At 48.7% G+C, this 19,819-nt stretch overlaps 1 protein-coding gene across 1 annotated transcript in view; it reads left to right on the forward strand.

Annotated features, from left to right (window-relative positions):
• Nucleotides 1-6: 6 nt before the first annotated feature.
• The window catches only part of ITPKB (inositol-trisphosphate 3-kinase B), a 99,362-nt gene continuing 79,549 nt past the window's right edge, over nucleotides 7-19,819 (forward strand). The window contains exon 1 of the mRNA XM_008583527.1: nucleotides 7-1,761. Coding sequence (XP_008581749.1) covers nucleotides 289-1,761 — 1,473 coding nt within the window. The 5' untranslated portion in view covers nucleotides 7-288. The remainder of the gene's footprint in view (nucleotides 1,762-19,819) is intronic.

Below are 19,819 nucleotides of genomic sequence, written 5' to 3' on the forward strand. Positions count from 1 at the left end.
GGCGCCTCGTTCCTCTCCCCCCCCGCCGAGCTGCTGTCGCCCGAGAAGCCCCGGAGCCCCGGGGGCTGGCGGAGCGGCCGGCGGAGGCTGAACAGTAGTAGCAGCGGCAGCGGCGACAGCAGCGGAGGCAGCGTGGGCAGCCCGAGCTGGGCGGGCCGCCTGCGCGGGGACGGGCAGCAGGTGGTGGCCGCCGGTACGTTGTCCCCGCCGGGGCCGGAGGAGACCAAGAGGAAGCTGCGGATCCTGCAGCGCGAGTTGCAGAACGTGCAGGTGAATCAGAAAGTGGGCATGTTCGAGGCGCACATCCAGGCGCAGAGCTCGGCCGTGCAGGCGCCCCGCAGCCCGCGTCCGGGCAGGGCTCGCTCGCCCTCTCCGTGCCCCTCGCGCAGCAGCAGCCAGCCCCCTGGAAGGGGCCTGGCCCAGTGCGCCCCGAGCGACGAACGGAGGACAAAGTCCTGGGGGGAGCAATGTCCAGAGACTTCAGAGGCCGATTCTGGGAGGAGAGGGCCCAGCCTACACCCCTCCAAGGACAAGGACAGAGTGGCACCTCTCCCCAGCCGGTCCGCCCCGACGGGATCTGGGGCTCAAGGTCCAGCCGCTTCGGTGAGGATCGAGGACGGCGTCCCTGCCAGTCCCCACTACGGCTCACCCGTAGCTATGGAAATTGACAAGAGGGTCTCTGCTCTTTCGGGAACTCAGAGCTGCCAAGCCCCCTCGTTGGGGCTGGTCGGAGAGAACTTAGTGATGGCCACAGAAGTGGCACCCAGAGCCACATCCACTGGGCCACACCGCCCACAGCGTCCTGCACTTGAGCGGTCTGAGAGGGCCATCGACCTTGAGGACCCGCACCTCCGGGTGGACTCTGTAGAGAGGCAGGGGCAGTTTCTGGGCAGTGGGACAAGCCCAGCCCCCGAGAGGGGACAGCCCCACGGTGGAGAGTCCCCAGGGAAGATGGGGAAAGGAAATCTGCCCTGTGGCATGCCCGGCTTCTGGGCGTCTGAAGTGGGCGAAAGGCCAGAGGAGAAGACTGTGAATGCAGAAAACTCGGAGCCCTCCGATGCCCTGCACTGGTCCAGGCCGTCTGGAGACCTGGGCTCCGTAGGCCCCAGGGAGGCCCCAGGTGGGGCCCCAGTGGTGGTGGGGCCTCGGCAGCCCTCCGACAGAGCAGAGGAAAGATCTCCAACGCTGGGCTTGCTTGGGGGCCTAGCACAGCCCGGGACCAGGGAGGTGGAGGTGAGAATTCCTTCTGGCAGAATGCTGGAGCCTTTGCCCTGTTGGGATGCAGCAAAAGACATGAAAGAACCTCAGTGCCTTCCTGGGGACAGGGTGGGTGTGCAGTCTGGGAGCTCCAGGGTTTGGCTGGACTCCATGGTGGAAGCCGGTCTGGTGTGGACGTGTGGCACAGGGGTACAAGCGGAGGGGACTTGGGAAAGCCAGAGGAAGGACAGAGACCCCGGCCCCACCCTGGAGCTTCTGCCCCCGGCTCACGACAAGCCTTCTCCGAGAGAGGCCTGCAGCCCCAGCAACATACCTGCCGTGATCATTACAGACATGGGCGCCCAGGAGGATGGGGGCTTGGAGGAGGTGCAGGGAAGCCCTCGGGGCAACCTGCCCCTAAGGAAACTGTCCTCTTCCTCGGCTTCCTCCACGGGCTTCTCATCCTATGAGGACTCGGAGGAGGACATCTCCAGTGACCCTGAGCGCACTCTAGACCCCAACTCAGCCTTACTGCATACCCTGGACCAGCAAAAGCCCAGAGTGGTAAGTGTTGCCTTGAGATTTTTCTAGAACTCATGCTACTTTCAGCAGACCTTTGATGCCCTATGTGTCCCGTTTTTCTCATTTTCTGCGGAGTCCTGAAGACTTTGACCAGGACCCTGGTGCAGTCACAACGAATAATTCTCTCCAGGTGTGTCTGCTGGGAGACCAGAAAAGTGCGCGGAGGAGGCACTGACCATGCGCTTGTATCTTGCACAGTGAATCCGAGTCCCTTCTACTGCTGTATCCATGTACATCTTGAAAAACAAGTTTTCAAAGCACTTTCTGTAGGTCATTACTTTTCTTGGGAAGGTAATATTCATGAGTGTCACCAAAAACTTCCTGATTAATCCCCAAAGATAGCGAACAGAGCTGCTGAGTTAGCTTTTGTTTTATCAGGTGAAGCACTTAATTCTGTGATTCATTCAGGCCTAGGAAAACCAACAAAGATGTCATCAAATTAACTCAGCCTCTGCTGATGGTCCAGGGAAACGAGTGATGTGATTCTTTGACAGGGCCCTGAACCCTGTAGATGTGGTTGTGGCCGGTTTATTGGGTGAGGAACCACTGAGCCTCAGTAAGTCAGGTCAGGACATTGCAAAATTAGTGTGGTCAGCGTAACGAAGGGGCAGTTCGATGGATGAATTAAAATGAAAACCATGCTCTGTGCTAAGCAGACGGTTTCTTTAGTATCAGGATGTTATATTAGATTGAATTGGGTGGTATGTGGGTAGATACCTCCTAATGGATATGCTTGTTGGCTGGTACAGGTAGTTTCAGGTAGGTTTTCATTTGTCTTGGTTCATCATACTGACATCTGGTTCTGGCTATGGCAATAGACGGGAGTTTATTTCTATGACATGGTTAATCTCAGCTGTAGGCTGTTTTTGCTCTTAGGAGGATCAGAGTATCTTACGGAAGACATAAGAGTTGAAGCTAGCACTTCTGAAGTGGTCTGGACTTTCTCTTAGCTTTTCCAGAGACTATGGGGAATTTCCTAGTTCAGCGTTGTGCTACTTTGGAGGAAAGTCTGCATTTTATTATAGTAGGCAGCCTTCCAATTTCATATTGAATATCAAATACTATTCAGTGTACCTCAATAACTTTCTTCACCACCACTGAGAGCTTTATATTTCTACTGTACTTCCTTCACTGAGGTATTTTGGACTCCAAAGCATATTTTCTCTCTGATTCCCAATTTGGAAATCACAGGCTGAATTTTCGAAGACCAGGTAGTTCTTTTCCTGAAACCGAGCTTTCTGCTAAAGATCTGGAGGCAAATGTCTATGCAAAATCTGGCCTCAATCAGCCTGGCATTTTGTGGTCAGGGTAGGGCCCCAGGCATCTTGCACCTGCTGTCAGGCAAAGGCACACCACCTTTAGAGGAGGGGTGGTCCACCTGGAAGGGGATGGTGGTAAAGGGCAGGTGGGAAATGCTTCTCTCTGAAGGTGTGGTCCAGATTTCTCTGCCTTCCTGCCCAGCAGTTAGAGGCCTAGCGTACAAGAGATGTCTTCTGCCCCACTCCCCCCATTGGCTTTTGAAACCCTGGCACACAGGCAGTGCAGCCAAAGTCGTTTTAACTTGTTCTCCAACTTTCCATTCGCCCTTTCTGGTGGTGGATTAGCAGCTCCTATTGGCTAATTATCAAAACAGTTGGTACGTCCTGATATTTGAAAAGGGCTCTTGTTTGGAAGTGAGTTAAAGGGGAGATTAATCATAACAGGTGATAATTTTTTTTTTCATTTGCCAAAGGGATGCCAACTGAGAAAAAAACCAGAGGGTTAAGTGGTGATTTTAAGTTAGCTAAAAGATCCAGACGTAGAAATGAAGTTGTCCAACCTACCTCCCACCTTTAAACATGTTTTCACACACCCACAGAGCAGAGCCAGAGAAAAATCCCCTGGCAGTGACGTTCTCTGAATCACATGAGGCTGATGGGAGTCGGGGGGGGGGGGCACTGACAACAAGAAAGGAGGGGGGGAGCGGGAGGAGGGGACAGCGGCTGGGCAGGAATGAGCAGGATGCTGGGAGGGACGGCTGGTGGCCTGGAGTCTGCGCACTGCCCGGGCAAGGGGAGGGGGGGGGGGGGGGGGGGGGGGCTGGTAACCAACTGGAAATTATGGGATCCTAGGGACTTTTGAGCTTTGGTTGAATGCTTGCAGGGTAAGCAAAGTTTTCTTCTTCTTGGACAGATTGTTATACTGGAGCCTTATCTATAACACCAAAACATCGGCTCATTGGGTGAAAAAAATCACTTGATTACCTGACAGTGATATTTTGTCTACAGAAGACCAGACATCTTGATCGACTGGGCCTGGTGGCTGGGCTTTTCAGTGTCCCGTAGATAAAACCTGAGCCAGCAGCATCTGAGGTTCCCCAGTGCCCATACCGTGTTCTTTTCTGGACTTTGCTGCTGCTGTGTACATGGTGGCTCTGCACTACAGCTGCACACATGCTCACACATGCACACACTCGTTCTCGGACATGCTCACGCCCGCCCTCACACCTGCTCACGGTTACTCACACACAGAGGTCTGAAATGGCTTGTGTGGCGTTCCAGTCCCACAGCCAATGCCTGGCCCCCAGACCCACGCTAGACACTGAGAGTTATTTTTTGTGTTGCCCTGCCTTCCCACAGAGTTACACTTTTCATGTCTCCTGCGGGACATTCTTTGATCCTGCCAAGGAATGAGTGTGCGATGCGGTGTGCAGCCGGGGTGGAGGCTTATCTGCTTATAGAGGGTCACACACTCGAAATGTGCTTGGAAGAGACTTGCACTGAGATACATTCACACCTACTGTTCTCTGCGATCTGAACAGAACCGAATTGCTCAGAGCAAGGACGGTGTTCTCTCTTGTTCTTTCAGACAACTAAAAATTAATCAGCAGTTCTTTACTGCCTTATATAATTCCATTTAAGAGTATTTGGACCATTGAAACACCAGGCTTAAAGTACTATATTAAAATAGATTTTATTCATTTATTCCAACATTGTAGTGTCGATTATATGTACAAAAAGCAAACAAACAAAAAAACCCCACTGGCCTAATTACCTGGGGTTATATAAAGAAATATAGTGCAAAACCCTTGTCTTCTCGGTGCCTACTATTTTTTAAGGACCATTGGAATTTTGTTTCCTTGGCCTTTTTGTTGTTGTTATATTTACTAGCTTTATTTTTGTTAGCAAAAACCTAACTCATATACATAGTAAGAAGTTCAAACAGTTTAACGTAGTTTGGAAAAGTGTGTAAAAATTTTATATTTGGGGTAAATCAAACTAAAATATAAAAGCCTTGGAGGGGGCCGGCCCGGTGGCGCACTGCCACAGTGCACCGCTTGGGCGCGCTCCCGCCGAGGGTTCGGATCCCACATACAGACCAGTTCCCGCTCACTGGCTGAGCGAGGTGCGGGCGCGACACCGAGGGTTGCGATCCGTTGCCAGACATGAAAAAAGACAAAAAAAGGAAAAAAAAAAAGCCTTGGAGGGTCACTCATCTAGTGGTGAGTACTCGTAAGTGAAAACTTCTTTTCTGGATGAGCGTGTTGAAGGTGCAGATTTGTGGGATTATGAGTTCAGTTTGCATATGCTTCTTAAGATAGGGCTTCCTTCTCTCTCAGGTATGTAGAAAGGATCTTTCTAGAAAGACAAGGCCTCAGCAGCATTCAGATCTGGGAGGACCCTGAGTCATTTATGTGAGGTTCCGAGTGTCAGTCTGGTCTGTTTAGGGATGAGGAAACCAAGTCCCAGAAAGGCAAAGGAACACAAGGACACACTCATAGGCTCTGCCTCTATGGCTCAGTTCTCTCCTTTTAAAATGTTCATATTGCATAAGAATGATCTCGTGAGGTCTGTCTAGTAACTCCCAGTGACTATGTAATTCTAGTCATTTGATTCAAAACCTGGTGTATGTGAAGTATATATACATCAGGATGTCCAGAAGTATGACAAGATTTCATCGGTGTGGCACTGAGGCCAAAACTGGGCACTTTTAATTTTGTGGCTTTACCTGACCAGCTCAGCTGATTAATCTGCCTGTCTTCTATCTCTTTACCAGAAGAATGGTTCTTTGTCATTTCACACTGAAAGAGCAGCATCAAAATAAATCATCAGTACAATACCTAAGATCTTCACTAAGAAGCAGACTGATATTTAGACTGTGCTGGTAGAATGGCAGAACATGAACTTGAAAAGTAAAAGAAGCTTTCTGTTTAAGAACAAAAGGGGGGTGTCTGTGGCCCCCTCAGATATTTAAGTTTGGAAACTGAGGCTTTGCCTTAGACAGAGCCAGAACGTCACTTCATAGATAAAAGTATTCAAAGATGACAGTATTCAGTCTGCTTAAAATCCTTTCAAATAAAGGTGGGGTATAGAGAAAAAGAGTCTCAGCATTGTTACTTTTCCTGCAAATGCTCAGGCTTTGCAAAAATAGAACTCAAGTCTTACCTAGCCTTTAGGTTTTATGAGAAAACATATTAAACAGTTGATTCCTGCTTTTAGAAAAGTGCATTTCAGGTGTTACATAAATCATTTTTAGAACTTTTGTTTTTAAGCCCTGAATTGCTATGGAGTCACTTTTCTGATTTTGCCGGCACCTACCTGCTAAACGTTACAGATTAGATTAGTTCTATGTAGTTTATTTATACTCCCAGGAGTATTGATAACATCGTTTAGTTTAGTTTATTTTGTCAGGTTTCAACTTAGTTATATAAAGATAGAATTTTAAAGTGTTTAATGGAAAGAATTTTATATCTTGGTAGAAAAAACTTTGTAGGTATGAGATCGTCAATGGGTGATTTGGCATTAATCCAGGAACTCTTCTAAACTGTGTTGTGGCCTCACCACCAGCGTGGAAGGTTCTGTGGGTTTTAGCAGGAGAGGAGATCTTGACATTGCACGTTATACATACACATCTTTCTCTCAGTTCCATGACAAGTATGCCTGGCAGTGATTTTCTTCCCCTTGCTAGGTAGAATTGGCATTGTGAATGATGTATTTTTCATGAATCAGGGGAGCTCATTGTTTGCAAAATCACACCAAACTCACCTATAACATCTTTGATCACATGAAAAGTCCTTTAGAGTGCCAACCGGCTGCATTGGGATTTTGCGTGATCAATTCTTCCGAGACTGGGTGTCCTTCCTCTGACTGCATACTATTAATTTACTGAACCAAGTGATGATGGCGCTATAGGTGGTCTCAGCGACATGGAGAGGAAACAGCCACATTTCCCTCAGACCCATGGGCCCAGTCCATCAGACTGTGGACGGCTCCCTTGGACATCTGGAGAAATCTGCCAACCTGGTCCCATGACCTTGAGTCAACCTTGAGTCTCATCAAGGCCATCCCAGACACCTCGTCATTTTCTCACTGGGCCCCCTTCCTTCACCCCATCTTTCTGGTGAAAACAGCAGCCCCTGATCCATTTTTTCCAGGATGAACTATTATTTAGAGACAGTTCTAGTCTCCTTGGCTGAAAGACACCATAAATCTCATTAGGATCTCATTAGGAAGTTAGGCTTCTGTGTTTGCTATTAAAAAAATAACTTTTCTACACCTTACGTAATGAACATTATCCAAGCCTGGGTCTGGGAGAGGCTTTAGAGATCACTTCCTCCAATATCTACATTTTACAGATGAGCAAGCCAGAAAGTGTTCAATACAGTTACAGGACCTGTGTTTACATCCTTCTTTGCACCTAAAAAACTCCCTTAGTGGATAAGCTTTGAACACACCTTGGCTTTGAACACAGTACGTGCTTTACAAAGATTTGTTAAAGAAATGGGTGAATGAATGAATGAGAGAAGATATGTTTGCTGCACGATCTACCCATAAAAGAAATGTTGAACCATCTGAAAAATGAATAAAGACAGGATAGAAGGCGCAGGGAGGTGAGGGTGTTGGTTATTAATGTGATCTTGCTGCCACAGGGGTAAAGATGCTGGCTCGGGTTTGGGAGAGTTGGCATGACGTCCCAGACTCTACATGGCCTGCAAGCCCTCTGAAATGAGGGGAGAGCAGGCATGATCTCATGGAGTGGTGACAATTTAGTGATGTCGTGTGTATAGAAGTGCCCAGTATAGCAGCTGGCACATAGTAGAGGCTCGATAAATGTTAGTGGACATGCAGTTGGGAGACACCGTGAGTACCAGCGTCTGGAAAATTCACTGGGTCTCTTGGAAGAAATGCTCTGCAGCAATCCTGGGATTTTGTTTCAGTTCTTCTTTCATCCCAGTACAATCCTGGAAGTTGTTTCTGCCTCAGCCAAAAAGGCTGGAATGAAGTGAAATTCTCCAAGACCGGTATCCACAGGCTGTTGTGGAACAACAGTCTCCTGAAGCGTATTTCATTGACCTTTCAGAATAGGCTGGTCATACTTAGGTCTCTGTTTCCCAGTGCAGCTTCCTTTTGCTCAGTTGCAGGGCTTGGGAGGACTTTAAGGCTTAGACCCAAAGAGACAGGAGTGAGTAGCTTGGTCAGCAGAAGTGCACACTGCGTACAGGCCTCAAGGGACAAGGTCAGCCGTGACACACATTGGCACAGTGTTTGTGTGGGGAGGACCACTCTGATGTGTCTTCTGAGCTTTGTCTGACTTGTGATAATCGTCTCACTCAGGCTTTTGACTAACTTGTCTGGCGTTTCTCAACAATTCCTTTAAGAACTCAGTATTAGAAATCTGATCTTTTCCCCTCCGTTGAACCTTACTTGGGCATTTTATTGACTTGATATTGCTTAATGGAAACCCATTCAACAAAAGGTATCTCTGCAGGCCAGTAGTCAATACTATATTTTTTTATTTCCTGAAATGTTTACTTCCTTTTTGCTCCAAACCAGCTGTTAAATAACCAAAAAATAGGAACTCTAAGGAATAAGGAGGCGGAAGGACCCTGGGCAATTCATATTTCTGGGTGATTTGATTTGGGACGGGGAGAGGAGATGTTTTTATTTCCTCATCCCCAAATAAGTCCAAAAAGGTCCCCCTCCACCTGGGGTGCTGGTGGTAAATTTTCAGCTAAGGAGCATCCTCCGTTTTGAAGCTCACTGTTAGCCCGTTCATCTAACATTTTACTTTGGTGGTAAGGTTCTGGGTGGAAAGGGAACACGGAATGATACAACATCTCAAACAAAGGCATTGAGATTACTTCCGTTGACCTGGTAACCAAGATCAAGGTTTGCCTAACCCAGAGATAATAGTATATATGGATGACTCAGGGTGAGGGCCTGTCCTTGGCCAAGAACTCCTTTGAATGGGTGCTCCATTTGTTTACCTTTATAAGGTGGGCCTCAATGCATGGAGGGGGGGTGTCAGCAAGGTGCTTTTCTCTTTGGCTTTTTGGGCACGGGCTGCAGTTTTTTTCTTTACCCCTTGGCATTCTGCTCCCCTCACCCACCCATCCATTTAATCAGAGTGAATAATTTGATTGTATTGTTTTCCAAGAAGAAGCTGCAATACATTTTATATTACCTGCGTTTCATGTTGTCATGCACTCCGGGGAGTGTTCAGCCTGCCGCAGGATGGAGGGATTTGGTTCCCTGGTGACAGGCCATCCACCCAGCTCAATCTGCAATCTCTCTTGGTATGCTGCAGTTGGTGGGACCTGGGCAATGACAAGGGAGGTCACTGCACCCCCAGGCAGTTCCCAGCAAATGTTTTTCCAATTTCACTGACATTCTTTCCAGGCTCAGCTCAATTTGTTTTTGTTTTCTCTATGGCAATTGATGACTGACTGAGTTGTAAAATGTATAATTCAGCAGGACGTCCCATGATGGGCTTTGTCCCCAGCTGTATAGGAGCTGGTGTTTAGTCTAATCCTCTGCTTATGCATGGATGTATAATATTTTCTTTTTCCAAATTGGCGATCTGAATAATAGATTTAATAAAATATACCTCCTGACTGTACAAGGAAGGGGTGCTGGCTGGTATGCTGAGGAACTGGGAGTATCACTTTTGTAATCCTTATCTAACCTGAATCTATTAGCAGGAAACTGAAAAGGCCTGTGTATGACGATGCGATAAACAGTTTAATCTCTTAACAATGTCCAGTGGAAAATCCAACTGCCTGCCAGTAGCTTAAGAAATGGCTGGGAGATTTTGTTAGGGACAATTAGTCCTGAGACCCAGATGGCTGAGCCAAGGGTAGGAAAATTGTCGTTGTGTGTTAAAGCTGGGATGTTAGAAGGACACCGTTAGGGTTTGAGAAACTACTAAAAAAATCCTTACTCATAGAAAATATGCTAGGATAAGGGGAAATTTGCAATATGTTCTAATTGATATTTTGGTCTCCATAAAGGTTTAGTTTCCACTTTCTTCTTTTTCTTAACTTTTCTCCTCTGTCGTCATTATTATCACAGCATTAAGCACACATTAGTATTAAGCAGCTTGCTAATTCTAAGTAACTCAGGAGACTCGGGGCCTCCTCTGAGAACTGTAGGAGTGCACTGTGCTGGAAAGTCTAGTGACTCTGAGTCTGCACTTGGCCTCTTTGGACCTTGATATGCTCATCTGTAAAATGGGTGCATTGGTAGTCTTCCTACGTCATACGGTCTTTGTGAGTCTCAAGTGAGATAGTGTATAGAGAGTCCTTTGGGGAGGTTATGTATTACTTCCTGCCGAAATTAGCTTTAATAATGAGTACTATGACAGTGCTTTCAAAGTTTTCCCAAAAAAGGACAGACAAGGGCAGGCACCACACCAGTGTGAGGTGCTCTGATCTCCTTGTAGCTTAAAGAGAAATTGCTATAGACTGTCTGCCCACAGCGGACCTACTTCTTTCTGCAGTAGCAGTGTGGGAAGGGGGCAGGGACGAGTGGACATTCTGGGTAGCATCCTGGTTCCACCCAGGAGCACCAGCATAGCCGCCTCCTGCCTGAGAGCCCGTCTCAGCCAGCGTGGACCATGGATGCAGGCTCCCAGGCTGTGGTTTGCTCCCTCAGCAGATCAGATGGACACAAGGGAAGACTGGGGCGAGCAAGGAGGGGGTCTGATGTTCCCTGAACAGGGAGCAGCTCCTGAATCATTGAGGGGAGACTGTGCTCCATCTAGAGTTTGAGGATTCATTATGGGAACATTGATTTTTTTTCCAGCCCCCTGTAGTGGTTTTCTCTTCTGTGTCCCGGGAAGTGAAAGAATTCAGCAAAGCCTTGAGTTTTTATTTTATTTATTTATTTTTTTAAATAAGATTTATTTTTTCTCTCTATTTTTTTTGATCAATATTAGTATTTTTTTACATTCTAGGATGTTGTTGCAGAGCTGTTGGGGGGGGGAAAGGGGAAGGAAATGGGGTGGAAGAAGGAGGAAGGGGGATGGTAGTATTGAGTCCTGTGGCACCCCCCTTATTCCCACAGGAGAGACCAGGGGGATTCCAGCAGGGGCTGGGTCATTGTCAGGCTGGGTGCAGATGTCAGGGGTGTGGCAAAAGCCCTCACCCCCCACCATCCCAGCTTGGGAACCTGGTGCCCTTCTTGCTCTGACTTGGTGGTGGTCTCTGGGCTGGTTGCATGTGTCAGGGGGGCATGGTCGAGGCCTTCGGGCCCCCCACTGCTCCAGCTTGGGAGAGCCCTGGGCACTTCCTGCAGTGGCTCGATGACAAAGTCTTTAAAGCAGATGTTCCATTCAACAACTACACACTGGGTGCCTCTTATGTATGGCCAATCCCTGGGCTAGCTCCAGAAACCTCTGCCTCCTTTCTCATGGAGCTGGATCTCCCTTCTGGTGGCCACCCATGAAAGGAAGGGCATTTTGCACCGCAGTGGCTGCCCAAACAGTAGGCATTTACTTAACATGTCTGTCTGCAGATGCTAATTGGTGCCATGCCTGTCCTTAGGGATCTGCCCCCTAAGACAAAGCCAATGCCAACAGACATACCTGAGATTTGCAAAACTCAAGAACCAGTTGCATCACCATTGAACAAGCACAGTCATTAAATATGAGTTAATAAATAATGAATCGGTGTTGGCATGTGAAATGCAGAAAGCTTCAGTCTGTGTAGTGGAACAGCGGGTAGAGGAATCGGATTTGGTCAGCGGCCACTGGGAAAGGAGTCTGGGGTAAAGGCCTTGAGGAATTTGCTACCTCTATTGGATGTGGTCAATCAAAGAGATTATTCTGGATCCAAAGGCTCTGGGAGATTGGAATGAAAGCGGGCCCCCCTCCCCCCACCACCAAGGCCTTAATACGGGGCATTGGACACCATGTAATTGACACTCAGCTGGTAAAAGATGTAGAGCTTGGGTGGCTACATTCTTTGTGTGCTCTCAGGAGGCGGTAGTGGAGCCTCAGGCTATCCCATCCCCACCCCAGTTGACCAGAGGGACATGGCCTGGAAAGTTTGGGAGGGGCTTCTGCTCAGTGTTACTGAGCCTTAACCTCTGCAAGAGCCCTGGAGGTGGCAGGGGAGGGGGTGGGCATGGGTAACATAGCACCGTATGGAATCAGGGTAGTGCTGGGGTTGAGTCTAAACTCTTCCACTTCCTGACTGTGTGACCCTACAGAAATGTCTTACCTTTCTGCCCCCATCTCATCACCTGTCAAATGGGACTGATAATACCTGCCTTAAATGAGATAATATGTGAAATGCCTAGTTTGGTGTCTGGACATAGTAACTGCTGAATAATCAATAACTGCAGGGACCCCAGAGGCACCTGTGGTGTCACTTCTCAGCACTTTATGCTGGACTTGCCACCTCTGCCATTCTTGTTGAATAGGTGACGGTGAAACAGGATGCCCCTTGAAGACATAGCGGGGTCTGGGAGCTCTTTGACACTAAGGGTTGTAGGAGGTGTGTGCTGGAGGAAGCATGGCCCGCTGGGGAGTGTGGGGCTTGAGCCAGCCAGACCTGAAGTACACCTGTTACCAACAGGTCAGGCCCGGCTTGCTCTCTCACCTTACACAAATGACCTGGAAGTCTAAAAGTTGATGCAAGGATTGGAAGGTTTATTCAGATTTACCGGTACTCAACTAAATGTCTAACCAAGCAAACAAAGAGAAAAGAGGAGCAGTGGGGTCCAGTTTATCCTAGTCCCAATCGGTGGGGCCAACCTAGTCCATTAACAGTAATTGATGAAAGCAGTTCTCCCCACTGTTTTCAGCATAAAGAAGAAAAGTATCGACTAGATTTAAATCAGAAAAACAAAGTGTAGCCCTGAGCCCTCCAGGGTGCACCTGTACAGAAGTGGATACAATCCTACCAAACAGAAGAGGGCTGGGACAATCAGAGAAAGCTAAAGAGAATAAAGCATTGCCTTGTCAGAGTTTAGCCCAGGGACTCCAGGAGAGATCTACCAGCAGCAGAGACATGGGAGCAACATAGTCCCAGTGGCCACTTGCCTCGTGCAGCTGGAGTCCTCTCCGGTGCCCAGAGCTTTCCAATTTTTGCCAGTGATTAAGTTAGGCTCTCAGATTCCAAAGTCATAGAAATGAACAACGTACCCAACAGTGAAGCAAGCAACTGCTTTATTAAAAGAGGAGATGGACTTATGCATGAGGGAGGTAGCGACAGTAAAGCTAGCCCCCCCCCCCCCAGGGGAGCTGTTCAGGGTCTTTTATAGGGAAAGGAATTAAGGGGTGATAGGCCAGCGTCACTGGAGGTGGTCCGTTCTGTCCTTCCCAGCTGTGTCATGGGCACATGCTCAGTAGGCCCAAAATGGCAATGCGGTCCATCATTGTCACCCCGGGAGGGTCATTGTAGCAGTCACCTTGATGCTTTGTGCACAGGTGGGAATTCCTAAAGGGGTCTTAAGGTTAATCTGTGACTTTTACAATTATAGTAAACAAGCCTTGGGGAGGGGTTTTGCAACTCAGTAAATATCTGTTTCCTCGCTTATCTCAGTCTGTTTCATCAGGGCAGCCCATGGGGTGATCATTTGCCCTGGGGGGTCTCATGACTGAGGAGTGGAAAAATAACAAAGTGTCCTCTGCAGGGAAAATGGAGTCAGCTTGGTTCACAGGCCCAGCCTTACTCTGTTTCACACCCTCACTCTGTCCCGACCTTGGTGGGGACTGAACTTCTCTGAGCCTCAGTTTGCTCATTTAGCATGAAGATGACGACTCGCTGTCCCGGGTCACTGTGAAGATGAAATGAGATACTTACTGCAGCTCAAGTCCCAGGCACAGGACAGACGGGAACAGAGGTAACCCCCCTTGTCCCCTCCTCCCAGTTGGAAAGAGTTTTTAAGTGGGTGCTTGAACTTGCCTTCGCCAGGTGGCCCGAGGCACAGCGTCTCATGTACAGGTCGCCGTCCAGGATGATGACAAAATAGGCAACAGGCAGGAACTGATTTTTCCTAGGAGGCTCCTCAGTTGCAGGAGAGGCCTCACTTGGTGACCAGGGCTCAGAATGTGAAGTTTAAAAAACAAGCCACTGTATTCAGCTGCAAGAGGCGTCGGGTTACACACCCTGGGGACCAGCCTCTTTTTATTCTGTTCTGGAGGTGGAAACTGGCTGAGGTCATCCAGGCACACAAGGCCTAGCGTTTGGGGGTGTGGAAGGTTCCACCCCTTCTCTCCCCCCTCTTTGTTCCTCTTTTCTTGGTGCATCTTTTAGTCACCGTAACTCATAGAGAGCAAGTGAAGTACACGTGGACTCAACACTACCTTGTATCTCTGTGGCTCTTCTCGCCAGGGAGGTCTCTGAACACGTGTGTGATATAATTGGCTGTCATCTCTCCCCTGTGCCACATCTGGTGCCCAGGCTGGGCACACGCTTATTAAAACAGGCTCTGTCTGAGATTAAAGACGTGTTTTAATTTCCTGCAGACCCGATGAGGCCCCAACACATGTACAATCGCAGGGACTCTGGGGACAGGTGACTCTGGGGTGTCTGAAGCCCACTCTGCATATCCAACCTCCTCCGAACTGAGCAGCAGAGGCCTGCCCAGCACTAGTCAAGTCACATGGCTGACTTTGGCTGCTGTCCCCAGGGCTGGGATGGTGCAGGAGAGGAGTGGAAGGACAACCTGGGAGGGGACTGGACCAAGCATGCCAGCTCGCTCCTGAGTCTCAGGAAGGCCTGTGGGAACCTGTGCAGACATGGCAGGAGCAGGGCTGTGTGGACAGTTTCCATCCGAGCAGCTCAGTCCCTCAGCCAGACATCACACAGTCCCAGGCACCCCCGCCTCTGCTCACATTGGCTGTGTGATGTATGATGTGGAAGTCTGTCTTTCCTTTCAGCTGTAATACGGGGCGACAGCCTGCACTGTTAACCCTGGGGGTTTGCATCTCCTTTCTTGCCCACGGGTGGTCCACATGAACCTTCTCAAACCCCAGCATGGCATTTAGGTGCATGAGGGCAGAGCTTTCAGGCTCCCCAGGTGACATTTGGGGGCCATGCCCCTTCTGGAGAGATGTGTCCCAGGTCCACCCTGCACTGCCATCTCCCGAACCCCCAGTCTCCTTCTATCCTTGGCAGGGTGGAGGGGCTGCCGTCCGGGAGGAGTGGAACCACGAAAAGAACTTGTTAGCATGTGGCAGTGTTGACCTCAGAGTTGGTCTGATGGCGAGTGTGCTGGACAGTAATTCTCTTATTGCTACAACCTGGATATATACACAGGACGGTAATTAGTTTTGATCTGAGGCTAAAGCTATATGGAGCGGTGTCCGGTATGCTGTTTACCTTGTGGTATTAACTGTGCATTAAAAATCAGGCTGCCCTCTCCCGAGAGCCGTCTCTAGCCTCCAAGCCTCATGCAGACTGCTGGTTACCATCAAAAAGCTGAGCAAAATCCTGCAGATCCTGAGGTCCTTCCCGGCATCCCGTCTTTGGCATTCTGGACTGCCCTAGATTTTCTGGGCTGTCACCATTGTCTTCAAATACTCCATCCCTAGAGGAAGGCAGGAGAGTCTCCCAGGTGTCGCAGTGGCAGGGAGCCCCAAGGATCCGTATGGGTTAATCACCTGAAGGGAGGTGCCCTGAATGTACCAGGGGGACGGGTTGCTGGGGACCTTAGGCTGGCCTCCAACTGCAGTTTGAGAACATGTGACACTGACTATAGAAAGAAAAATCAAGAACTTCAGAAAATGTTTCAGTATGACCCCACGACCGGGTATTGCAGAAGGGAATGTGAGTCCGAATACAGGTTTTTAAAAAGCCAATTGCACAAGGGATAGGATGGAAAAGACCTGGCTCATCAATATTTCTTATGAAATTCACTGAAATTTCTTATGAAATTTTCCTACAAATTCAAAATGAATTAACTATGTCGTGCAGCTGTTAAAAATGCTGAGCAGTCTCAGAATGCATACTAATAATAAAAATAATAGCAGCTGCCATTTCCAAAGCACCTATTACGTGCCAGGCACATTCTGCTAATTACTTCAATTTTTGCAGGGTATGTATTATTTTCCTTTTCCATCTAGAAGGAGGCTCAGAATCAGACACATGAAGTCACCAGCCCCAGTGCACAGCTGGTCAGTGGCAGGGCGAGGACTCAAACTCATTCATCTGTGTCTCCCAAGTTGCTGCCGTCCTCTGCCACCCATCACTGTCTCCTGGAGAGGAGAGGAAGGTGGGGGGCCCTGTGCAGAGTGAGCACTGAGTTTAGTTTGGGACCTTGTGTTTCAGGAGGATTGGGGGTTTATTGTGTTCAACGCAGAGAAAGATGGACTTCTACACCTGGGAGATGGTGGAGGGAATTAGGGTTGATTGTTGCCTTGGAAATATTAGACCCCGGGGGTGGGGGTGGGGGAAGAGAGTGTGTTCACATCCTTGCCCCAGAGTAGCATTTAGTCTGGTTAAAGATCAATTTTCTATTAGCAGTGGTGGAACTAAGAGAGGATTCTTTTCCTTGGAAATGAATGGGCCTTTGTTTAAAAACAGGGACTTGATACATGCAACTGTAGCAAAAGTGAGCTTCTGGAGGCAGCCCCCAGGCTGGTGGGAGGAAGAGAGAACTAACCCTGAAGGGCAGGAAAGGTTCAGGCCCCTGACTGCTGCAGGCAGGGCTGGTAGCAGCCAGGCGCTAATTCTGCAGCCCAGGTCCCCAGGGGCTTCTGCCTGCCTCCTGCAGGGAGAGGAAGGCAATTCTGCCCACAGGACAGGGGGTCTTAGCAGGTGCAGAGCACAGATCCGTCTCAGGCCACCCAGAGAGAGTGTCATGGGCCTCTTCATGGCACGGGGCTTGCTGGACACTGTTCCCCTGTGTAGCACCCAGGCATTCTGGAACTGGGCTTCCCAGGCACAAGTCCACTGACCCTTTTAAATGACACAGGTTTGAAAGCCTATCGTGGGCTTAGAACGTTAGCTTCTAAATTAGAATCAAATGCAATCAAATTGTGTTACCTGCCTACAGGCCTCATTTAAATTAGGAGACATGAGTGATCTGTGGGAGAAAGTTTAATTTCAAAGGTGCTGGAGCCAGGAGGCCCAGGCTTTCAATTGGTGATTGTCTTGGGGTTCCTTACCTGCAAGAAAAGATAGAGCTGGGACAGAAGGGTGTGAACTCTGGGGAGGCTGTGACACCTCCTTAGAAAGAAGCATACCAGGGGTCACCACGTGAAGCAGTGGCCCCAGTGTGACATCATGAAAGACACGTAGGGTGGCGAGTGACTGGCCACAGGGTTCTGTCAGTCGGGATGGAGTGACTGCCAGGCTCCCTGGGATTCCTTAATTTGAAGTTGGACACACGCACACACACACACACAGCCATGGCTTTGTGCTCCTCTGAGATTCTGATTAAACTATCACTTTCAGGAGGGGACATCTGTGTTTGGCTATTTCAAATAAAGCTGCCGTGAACACTCATGTACTGGCTTTGTGTGACAGTAAGCTTTTATTTCTCCGTGGTACATGCCCAGGAGTACAGTTGCTGGCTCATGGGGAACCTCCCTATTTACCTAGTTTTTTTAAGAAGCTGTTTCTCAGAGTGGCTGCGCCATTTCACACACCCACAGCAGTTTCTCTATGTCTTCACCAGCACTGCTGTTGTCCCTGTGTTTTATCTGAGCCACTCCGGTGGCTACGCAGGGCTATCTCATAGTGGTTTTAATTTGTTTTTTCCTAATGGCTAATGATGTCGAACACCTTTTCATGAGCTGATTTACCCTCCCCTTCTGTGAAATGATCTGGCTTCTAAAAAAAAAATTCCACCGAGGTGCTATGAAAACAGAGAGTGGGAGAGTGTCACAGGCCTTAGGCCTCCACGTGGGCTTGGTGGCCTCTCATGGCTTCAGGTGAGGGGCTCGGTCATCTCTGAGGTCCCTTCCTGCCCCACATGTTCTTTGACTCCAAAATAGAGTAGTGCCCCTCGGTGGGCTCCCTCGGCGGGCGCTGTGGTATGCAGAAAGCCACATGGCGGTCCCAGCCCATACACTGTCACCTCCCAGCCCTGTCTCCACAGGAACTCACCCAGGCTGACTCACAGGTAGGTGCTGTATTTAAGGAAAGTTGTCTATGGATGGCTGGGCCTGGAAATAAAAAGGAAAACAAAGAAACAGATGTGGAGTGTCTCCTGGCCACCTCCCCTGCTCTCCCTGCAGACGTGTCTGGAAGATGGTGACAGAGAGCAGGCCCTGCTCTGGGGGAGCCTCCCTTTCTGCCATGGCGTTTCCTTCTGGGTCTCTCCAGCCTAGGTCTGTGCTTTGGGTTTAGTTTTGTAACACGTTGGGGTTCTGAACGTCCCAGAGATGCTTCCCCTTTTTGATTTTAATTAAACAAAAAAGAAAAATTCTGCATATCCTTTAGAACTGCTAATAAGAGCTGCCACTCAGGTAGTTTTTTCTCGGTAAAGCCAGCGCTGAGTTTCACCCCGTTGTCCTCGGCCTCTCGGTAGTGTTGTGTCTCTGGCTTTCTTCCTGCTGTCTCAGGAGGTGGCATCAGAAAGTGGCCTTGAGCGTTCATGGGATCGCTACCAGTTTGAGAACCTGCTGGAGGGTTTGGTGTCCATTGGGAAGCGGGTAGATCTCATCTGCTTGAGAATGTATTTGTTTGTTTTTCTCTCTGATATGTACACGGGTTTCATAGTAGGCGAAGAAAAGCATTCTTAGCATGGTTGTTTCTTCCTTGGTATAATGAAGTATAATATTTGCAAAATCTCCTTCAGTGAATTTGTACAAACAATCTTATTACAAAGAAAGTACTGTTTTCTATGTGGGCTTGAGGGATTTTTGGCAAACGAGCAGAGGATTTTTGCATGTATCCCCTGAGCCTAAGGTGTGGAAATAGTCTGATGAAGACAGATGGTCAGGGGCTTTCCACACCGTCCCCAGGCCCATGAGAATTGTCAGCGCATCTCATTTGATTGGGCCCAAGAGCAAAGATGTAACTGAATCCGATGATGGTTTGCTTCAGAATGTTTTTCTGGTTTGGTACATTTTGAAAACCTAGGTTTGATGCTGATGAGAAGTTGTTTAATAGAAAAGAAAAAAAAAATCTCGTGTTACATTCTTTTTTTTTTGTCTTTTTTTTTTTTTCGTGTCCGGCAACGGATCGCAACCCTCAGTGTTGCGCCCGTACCGGACCGGGACCGGCAACGGGATCGCAACCCTCGGTGCTGCGCCCGCACCTCGCTCAGCCAGTGAGCGGGAACCGGTCTGTATGTGGGATCCGAACCCTCGGTGGGAGCGCTACCGCACTCCCAAGCGGCGCACTGTAGCAGTGCGCCACCGGGCCGGCCCCCTCGTGTTACATTCTGATTCCAATTAAAATGAGATATTTGCGTTTGTGTTTGGATGCATGAAATGTGTTGTGGCTGTTGGCAACTAGTTCATTTTGATTCAAGTCACTTCTCCAGATAGCATCATTATAAAATTTTATTTCCCATGAACGTGTGATCTTCCAGGATGGCTGCGTGTGTGGATCTTTTGGTTTCTTAAATATTCTGGCTGAGAGTTACTCTACCTGCCTTTGTGCTTTGCAGTGAACCACACATAACAAATATTCACACTAAAACCAGCAGAGGTGTCACTAAACAGAATGCACAGACTTTTGCCTTTTTGGTACCCAGCAGAGGGGATTTTTTTATCTACTGCTTGCAACTAGCTAGCTTGCAGGGTGGGGTGAACTAACAACTCTTTCCTTGTATAGTTCACAAAGATGTTATGTGCTGGCAGGTAGGGATACCTATATGCA

This window comes from Galeopterus variegatus, unplaced genomic scaffold (genome assembly GCF_000696425.1).
Source record: "Galeopterus variegatus unplaced genomic scaffold, G_variegatus-3.0.2 Scaffold2956, whole genome shotgun sequence".
NCBI lineage: Eukaryota > Metazoa > Chordata > Mammalia > Dermoptera > Cynocephalidae > Galeopterus > Galeopterus variegatus.